At 36.2% G+C, this 9,542-nt stretch overlaps 1 protein-coding gene across 1 annotated transcript; it reads left to right on the top strand.

Moving 5' to 3' along the window:
• Window positions 1-564: 564 nt before the first annotated feature.
• On the top strand, window positions 565-7,888 carry LOC132565124 (kelch-like protein 24). The gene is made up of 2 exons (XM_060229732.1): window positions 565-615; window positions 6,098-7,888. Exons 1-2 carry the CDS (start codon window positions 565-567, stop codon window positions 7,886-7,888), a joined length of 1,842 nt encoding a protein of 613 aa, XP_060085715.1.
• The last annotated feature ends 1,654 nt before the right edge of the window (window positions 7,889-9,542 follow it).

Here is a 9,542-nt window from a genome sequence, read left to right as displayed (position 1 = left end):
TTTGATAGTTATCATTCAGAAAAATGGCAGTATTTATGAGATATACACATTGGAATTCTTTTTCCGTTTAGTCTTCGAGAAGTTACTAAGTGAGCTTCACGATGCAATTTCTTACAATGTGTTTCGTTTAAGACACTTAACATGTAATTCTCATCTTGACTCTATGTATTTTCTGTGTGTTTTAGTCTGGTGATTTTCTCATACATGTGCAAGTACATTTTTAAGCCTATTTTTGTGATTTCTTTCAACCTGCACCTTCCTATCTACATTATGACTTTTCTATCCCTTTTGAATGTGAATTTTCCTCTGTCACCTTCTTGTTTTAAGAAGGTTATACCCTAAGAACCATCGACATATCCTAGAAGGACTAAACAGCTGTGTGATGTAGTTCAGTTCATTTAAATGGCTCTACGCAACTCTTTACAGTACCGTTGAGCGAAGCGCGTATGCGTAACAGAGTTTCTGAACGGTTTGATAGATAACGACTGTACTTCTAAAGGTTTGTTACCAGTGACGAGGAAGTTACGGCGTAAGCCTTATGGTAGGTTCCTGACAGAGATCGATATGGGGGACAACGCCATAGGCAGAGATGACCTGTCGATTCCCGACTCACGGGTAAGGGCGATTTCAGAGTTTCGAGTTTTCTAAACCACTGAAAATGTGGTTTTCTTGCAAAATAGTTTTGTCGTAGTGCAGTGTTAACGGTGTCTGGTGAGAACTACTCCAGGCTGTGGTAATATACACCGACTGCGAACCGCTAAAACACGGGATTATAACAAGCTGTGTGAGATAGATATTTGCAAAACATCTTTTATTGTGGATGTTTAATGTTTACAAATTTGTGAGTTATTCAAGGAACATAGTTGGAAAAGTTCACCTGAACTTTCTGTCAGCGGTGAGCAGGAAAATTCCAGCCCCTTAAAATTTCGTCCGTTTCTCTACCTTACCTGACTCAGATGCGACTATAAAACGAATGTTTATTTCTTTCCGACTGTCGTTCATGAACGTTGCCTCCGGGTCTTACCTGTATCATGGACTCAGATATAAGTGTTTGTGTTTACATTTCAAGCTAAGTCCTTGTGTAAGCTTGAGCTCTCATGCTTCAAGCTTGTCAAACGTTAGAATGTATCTGCTATATATATAATGGGCCTGCTACTTTCAGTCTAGACATAGAGACCGTCGTAACAATATAATATGTATAGAAGGTGTATTATTCTATATAAGCTAACATCTATGATATCTAGGATCCCAACTTTCATTTTTTACATGCTTCTGTGGTCTTGGTCTGATCTCTGTCACAGGTGTGAATATACTGGGTCAATGTTTTTTCCCCAAGTATTAGTGTATCTTTTCTCTCAATAATCAAAAGTCATTCGCTATTTAACATTGATAAGAAATATTGAGAAAAGGTAAAGTCAGTTCAAATCTTTGAAGAATCGCTGTAACCCATGAGATTCTGCTCTGTTGTTTGAGATGCAAATTAACAGAGCCAAACATCAGAGCACAGTTTAAGATATTCTTGTGGATTTCTGATATTGAGAAAAAATGTTCATTATTAGATCTAGTCTCCTTTAGTACTTTTATGCCTGATGTACTTAAATATTAAGTGAAATGTATTGGAATTTGATTATAATCCCAGTGCAAGACTGACATTTTGTAGCAAAAGCACATTGAAGGCAAAGTTGAGAATGAGATACACTTATCTGTTGCAAAATGTCAGTCCAAGACTTAGAAAAATCAATTTTGAACCTATACAGTTTATTTTTAATACAGATCTTTGTCAAAATTGTATTCAAAATTTTTCAGGGACATATGCTTCAACATATTACTTCCCCTTGTGGTTATTACAAATGTAGACAAAACAAGAACATTGATTATAACACCAATTAATTGTAGTTGTGATGTCACTGGCACCAAATGATGTGTAAAGTGAATATACGTAAACGAATCACAAATGTGTTGAGAAAGAAAAATCTAGCACATGAAAATGTGTGAGATTTATCTGTGTGATGTACATGTACCAGAACTTTGTAACATTACCACACACATGTAATTGAGTCCACAAGTCCTGTGATTATTGCAGGATCTTTCTGGTGAAACCTGAGTAACATTTTAAAAACATTGATGAGTCCAGTTACAAAGGGATTTAGTGGGTTCTGTAAATTTGGGTGATTCTCTTAGGAAAAGCATGAGTCCAAATGTTTGAGTCCCAAAAACTGCTGAAGCTTTTTCAGAACTGTTTTTAGCTGGTCGATTTCCTCAATATAGTTTTTAGTAAGTTTGTGCAAGAGCAATATCTAGGTTGTATATTTAATGACCATGAAATCTAGCTAAAGGGTGACCATGGATAAGGAAAAAACTGAAAAATGTTGTATTTATGGTTTTTGTGCAAGAGCAATATCTAGGTTGTATATTTAATGACCTTGGAATATAGCTACATATATGGTCAATGTATATGTTACATGGACACAATCTTTTTCCGTGTGCATTGTCTCAGTCTAAGTATTTCCTGGAATTGAATGATGATGACTGCTACTTAGAAATACTGTATGTAGGTATGTAGATATATTTTATTGACAATCCTTCATGATGGGAAATTTTACTTACAAAGGGCTGAATATTAAATATCAAAAGTTCAGCACGGTTTATGATGATGTAGATTGTCTCTACTCATGTAGTCTGGTTATAAATATGTTATTTTTTCATTTCCTAAAATGGAGATATATATTCTTAACTAAACATCACAAAGGAAAAGATTGTCCAAATATGTATACATAAATGTGCATAGTCAAATTAAAAATTGTAATGAAATATATTGAATGAAGGTTTCTATTTCCGATCAGTGATTTTAAGGCAAACAACTGTATTCAATTCTTTTAACATATTTTTCGGCTCCATCTCATTGTTGGAAATAAATCATATTTATCCTGCAAATTCTGACCCATACTCAAGAAAATTAAAGGCTACAGGCTTATTACAGGACAATGAAATATCCTTTGTAATTTCACTGAACAGCAATAGAGCTACAGCTTTTTTATATAACCATACATAGGCTTATTTTGGGAGAAATGTGATACCTAATATAGACGGTATTTCTTTAACCAAAAGTTACAAAAAAGCTTCATCAGTGAATTCCATGATATCACAGAGTTTGAACTGAAATAAGTTAACATTGGATTTAAGCTTAGATTTTACATATATATGTGTGTTTGTTTCTGAAATATCGTGACATACCTCTGGTATACCACAGATAGATCAACAGCTGTGATCTGTGTGTATTTACTTTAGGACTTAAATAATGCAGAAATACAATATATATTTGTAGATAAACTTAAGCTAGCTTAATGTTACCCAATTTTTATCACAGAAATAAGGTAAAACTGACTAACAAGTCTGTTGTTTAGATTTGACCATGATCTGTGGTGAAGTATGTCTCAACACATCACAGAATTATTTTATTTGAAGTTTTGGGCCAAATGAAAGAAGAAAAAAAAAGACACTGCATATTTGAACAATTTCATAATAATAAAATTGTCATGACACTGTACTCCAATAGTACTATGTATGATTATATGTGTAGGGACATTTGAAGGTCTGGAATGAAATCAAATATCCTGTGTTATTCCAGTCATATTCAAAATTTTTTTTTTAAAAAGACATTTTTAAGTGGTAAATAAAGAAAAATAAATATGTACATACATGTTAGAATGGACTAAAATTTGATTGCAGAAAAGATAGTTATGGAAATGTTTAACATTAAAAAGGTTGCACACTCAAAATTACCTATAAGTCAATATCACGTGGACTTGGCACAAATCCCAATCCTTTGGTCCAGATATATATTACATTTATCATATTACATATGGATCCTGGATTGGAAATTGGTGCTAATTAAGTCCACGGGGTCATATAATGTGCTGAATATAATAATGAGTTGCAGGTATTAAGCATTAAAACAAACAGTTGTGTGACTTTTCACTTCAGGTTTAATGTAATCTTATTACCCCTAAGGGCCTGAGCAGCCCTGGTTTAATTTACCTAAAACATATAAGTAAATTATATACTGGTAAGTTATATTTCTTATTTAAATTACCTACAACATAAAATAAATTGTATACTAGTAAGTTAAATTTTTAATTTTTAAATTGTATACTGGTAGGTTTGTTGTTTATTTAATTTGCCTACAACACGTTGTTGAATTGTTAACTGGTTTGTGTGCAAATTTGAATTAATTGGTAGGTGTACAATTCTAAACTGATCATATTTGACATCCTGTTGAGGAATCTAGAGACATAAACAGGCTGTTTGAGATGGAAACATTCAAACCTGTGTTAGAGGTCACTCTCTATGAGTGTCATCTGTCCATAACCACAGCATCTCCTGGTCTTTAATGTTACAGTATTCGTAGTAGTTGAACTTATATGTGGTTTTCAGTGTTCCAAAATTCTAGGTCACTTGTCTATAAAGACCACTAATTCCTGTTCTCATTTTTACACAAATCTATGTCACCTGTCTCTAAAGAATACTTGTTCTGGTTCACAATGTCACACAATCTTAGGTCACCTGTCTATAAAGACCACTTGTTCTGGTTCACAATGTCACACAATCTTAGGTCACCTGTCTATAAAGACCACTTGTTCTGGTTCACAATGTCACACAATCTTAGGTCACCTGTCTATAAAGACCACTTGTTCTGGTTCACAATGTCACACAATCTTAGGTCACCTGTCTATCAAGACCACTTGTTCTGGTTCACAATGTCACACAATCTTAGGTCACCTGTCTATAAAGACCACTTGTTCTGGTTCACAATGTCACACAATCTTAGGTCACCTGTCTATAAAGACCACTTTCACAGCAATTAATCCTATCTACATGCTACTTATCACTGTGAACAATAAACAGACAATATTGGAGTTGAAGAACTAGTACAACATATTACAGCAGATCACATGTATTTTTAGGTCATCTGACCCAAAGGGTCGAGATGACCTTTAGCCATCATGCTTCGTCCACCATGCGCCTAGTAGCATACCAGAAGGCCTAGGGGGCTAATACTTGCCCATAACATGCTGGCATGGAGCCCTACAAACTTTGTTCAAATTAATGACCTTGACCCACTTTCAAGGTCACAGGGATCAAATATGTTAAAATATACAAACGGCTTCTTCTCAATAAGCAATAGTCCATGATTGCTGATATTGCGTCTGTAGGATGCTGGGATGAAGGGCTACCAAGTTTTTTCAAATGAATGACCTTGACCCACTTTCAAGGTCCCATGGGTCAAATATGTTAAAATATACAAAAGGCTTCTTCTCAATAAGCAAAAGTCCATGATTGCTGATATTGCGTCTGTAGGATGCTGGGATGAAGGGCTACCAAGTTTTTTCAAATGAATGACCTTGACCCACTTTCAAGGTCCCATGGGTCAAATATGTTAAAATATACAAAAGGCTTCTTCTCAATAAGCAAAAGTCCATGATTGCTGATATTGCGTCTGTAGGATGCTGGGATGAAGGGCTACCAAGTTTTTTCAAATGAATGACCTTGACCCACTTTCAAGGTCCCATGGGTCAAATATGTTAAAATATACAAAAGGCTTCTTCTCAATAAGCAAAAGTCCAAGAGTACTGATAATGGACCTGTAGGATGCTGGGATGGCATGCTACTAAATTTGTCCAAATGAATGACCTTGACCCACTTTCAAGGTCACAGGGGTCAAATATGTTAAAATATGCAAATGACTTCTCAATAACCAAAATGATTAGAGTGCTGATATTGGGCCTGTAGGATGCTTTGAAGAAGTGTTACCAAATGTGTTCAAGTGAATGACCTTGACCCACTTTCAAGATCACAGGTTCAAATATGTTAAAATCTGTAAACGACTTCTTCTCAGTAACCAAAAGGCTCATAGTGCTGATATTGGGCCTGTAGGATGCTGGGAGGAAGGGCTACCAAGTTTATTAAAATGAATAAAGCCCACTGTTTTAACGGCAGACACACTGTTGTTAGAGTTTGGCTTGCTTTTTGTCAGATGACTGTTAAGGCCCATGGGCCTCTTGTTTATTTATTGTGTAATTATTCTTTGTTGTTGTAGACTGCTGTCATCCAGATGAGGAAGAAAGCTCTTGATCCAAAGGTTGTCATGGAGCAGATCTACATGCAGTCCTTGACCGAGGGTCTACAACGTCTTCTAACCTCTGGAGACCATAATGACGTCACCATCCTCGTTGGCACGAAAACATTCCATTGTCATCGCACCATTCTTGTAGCTTTATCATCCTACTTTGAGGCCATGTTTAATTCTGGAATGAAAGAAAGCATAAGTGGAGAAATCAAATTTCCTGATATGAATGAAGACCAGTTTGAGATGGTCTTAGGATATATGTATTCTGGCAAGATTGACCTTGTAACTGAAAATGCAATGGATATTTTGGATATTGCCTCCATTTTACAGATCAAGTCTTTACAAAGAATTTGTGAGGAGTTTCTGCTCCCACATCTAACAAAAGAAAACTGTATCAAAATCTGGAAAATTTGTGTCCTACATTCATGTGAGGTCCTCTTAGAGAAATCTTTTCAGATGATGGTGAGAAATTTTCAAGAAGTTTGTAAAACAGAGGAGTTCAATGAACTTGAAGCTAAAGAACTTGCCTCCATCATAAAGGAAGATGATTTGAATGTTGAAAGTGAAGACAAACTTTGTGACATTGTTTTAAAGTGGATAAAAAAGGACAAAGATGTGCGAACAAAACATGTAGGAATACTGTTTGAAAATATCCGCCTGCCCTTTCTCAAGCCAGAGTACCTTGTCAATCTGGAGGAAGTTTACAGGTTTCTAAAGGAGGACTCCAACTGTGCCAAATGTATAGACTTTGCCAAGAAGTATCACCTCCTTCCAGCACGTCAACAGGAGATGTACAGTAATCAGACACGATTCCGCAGCACGGGTGACTCGGAGGAAGTCCTTGTGTTGCTAGGAGGTTGTCTGACCACGTCCCCACCATACTCTCGCTCCCTCAAAGTGCCATGCTACAATTTCAGAAAGAGAGTATGGTATGAGATTGCACCATTGCCCTTTGACCCCGGTATTGAATTTGCAACATGTACCTACAAGTTTGATATCTACATCACTGGAGGTGGGTCCATGCAGAACTGTCTCCTCAAGTATGACTACAATAAGAACAAATGGATGCAGCTCTGTACTATGAAGAGCGGTCGCAGACGACACGCCATGGTGGCTGTTACCGGATACCTTTACGTCATGGGTGGGTATGACAATAAACTTGCAGATGGGTCACGTATGATTTCCAGTATTGAACGTTATGACATTCGTGAGGATTCCTGGGAACATGTCGCAGATTTGATAATTCCCGTCAGTTCATTCTCAGCTGCGGTGATGTCAGACGTTATCTACATGTTTGGTGGGGAGATGAATGACCGTAAGGACACATCTGTGATACAGTGTTACGACACGCGCCTCAAGACCACATCAAAGATGGTGTGTAAGATTCTACATCCTTGTAAACTCACACGTGCTGTGATATGTGGGAAGAGGGTGTTCCTTATCTTCTTTGACGGACAGGTGATGGAGTTTTCTCGTCACTCGCAGGATAACACACGAGGCACCTGTCGTATGGTTGGACAACTTACTGCATTCCAGAGAATCCACTTCGGTGTGATTCATTACCAGGGCAACGTGTTGGTGCTTGGCGGGGAGATTGACACTAATACACTCTGTGATGATATGATCATGTTTGACCCCACGACCTCAGGGTGTAAGAAACTACAGGACACTCTCCCTGCACCAAGGTTGATTGACAGCTGTGTCAAAACAGCTGTTAAGAAGAAATTCCTACAGGTTCCAGAGGACCCAGACCCAAGATAATGCCAAATAGGAATTTAAGTTGATAATGCATTGATGCCATTCAGCAGCACTACAAGAGTGTAATATGCATGTATTTCTTTTAAATTCCTCAAAATGGAAAACATTTTCATTTGAAAGATAAATTTGAAGTTTTAACTCTGCTAGTTCCCTCCACGTATGTCTTTTTCCTGTTTCTTGACTGTCTTGATTTTTTAGCATTTTTTTTTTTTTTTTTTGGTTTGTTTTTTCAACATTTTGGCAAAACTACTCAAAAATCTCAATCTTGATCCCCAGCAGCACTAGTACCTGAGACAAAGTCAACCTAAATCTAGACATAGGTATACAGACCAATGTCAGACATTCTCGCAACACCTATCTGGGAAGATAGCTGTTGCCATGCTATCCTCATTTTGGCCGCTGACCCTAATTTATTTCGGGCAGAAATGAGAAACACATATATTCTTTTTTTTCTAAATTGGTAAGTTAGATACAGTATAAGTGACTAATTAATTCCTGTTTTTCTGCCAAGTGACTACCATGCATTTACTCACAATGTAATATAATCTCTAACTAAAGTCACAGGTTTATAAAGAACATCATCAGATATTGTCCACTCAGGAAATTAAGGGAGATAACTCTAACAACATGAAAAGGGGAGGCAACTTCATCACCAGTAACATATCAGTAATTTTGTATACTGTACCTATTACTTTTCCTACAGCATTTTTCTTGTTGGAGATGATGAAAGAGAGTTGTATTGTGGAACAGGAGGTGTGTTTATTAGCTTTACCCAGTACATTGTAATAGGGCCATTAATCTTCTATTCAGGCAGGGAATTATACTGAGTAAGCCATACTAGTAATGCTGTTTGATGTTGTCATGGCTGCTCCAGGAAAATTAGGGCTATTTAAAGGAAAAAAAGGTCAAACTCAATTCTGAGTTAACTCGACAAACTCCAATACAATGTACAGTTTAATATTATTTTTAAAGGGAGAAATTGTAACAGATCAGAATTAATAAAAAAAAGTTTGGTATTAAATGGGCTGCATGTATGATAGGGTGACATATTTTCTATTGCTAGCTACATGTCTTGTAGTGTTTTTGTGTATTAAAGTCTAGATTAAACCTTAGGACTTCACAGTAAATTATTAAAAATATACAAGATGTGACAACTAAATTTTTTTTTTTAATTTTGTGATATACAGCAATCAAAGCGAGAATTCACTCTTGGCTGTCATACAGCTTACAGTTTATGGTTCAGTAAAACACAGTTTATTTAAAATGGTAATTTGTGTTAATAACTCTATATTGAAAAATGAAAGTTTATTGTGATGTGAACTGAAGTTTATTCCACATGTTTCAGGGTTGTAAATATCCAGTGTACATGTTATGACAATGTATTGTTCCACTAACTACAAATATCACCAGATAACCAGGCTGTTGTCCAGTCTAGAAAACTTCCTTTTTTATGTATGTGCCATGCATTCATCAAACTTTCATTTGTACATATGTTGAGATGATGAAATATTGTCTGAATTGTATGCCAAAGTTATGGCCTTTTCAGATTTTTCTTTTGATACCAAAGATTTATCAAAGCATAAATGCCATGATTTTCACCTCAATACTTAATACCTTCATATCTCAAGCAGGCAGAATGTCATATTTGGAATTTAAT

Source organism: Ylistrum balloti, unplaced genomic scaffold (genome assembly GCF_031769215.1).
Source record: "Ylistrum balloti isolate Yb309-2 unplaced genomic scaffold, AGI_CSIRO_Ybal_v1 Utg369694, whole genome shotgun sequence".
NCBI classification, from domain to species: Eukaryota; Metazoa; Mollusca; class Bivalvia; order Pectinida; family Pectinidae; genus Ylistrum; species Ylistrum balloti.
This window is presented reverse-complemented; position numbering and strand designations above follow the sequence as displayed.

Excerpts from the sequence above, each read along its gene's own strand:
- LOC132565124 (XM_060229732.1), top strand. The coding sequence starts at position 565 with ATGGGGGACAACGCCATAGGCAGAGATGACCTGTCGATTCCCGACTCA. Across the intron at positions 616-6,097 it reads TGTCGATTCCCGACTCACGG|ACTGCTGTCATCCAGATGAG; the intron begins GTAAGGGCGATT and ends TTGTTGTTGTAG.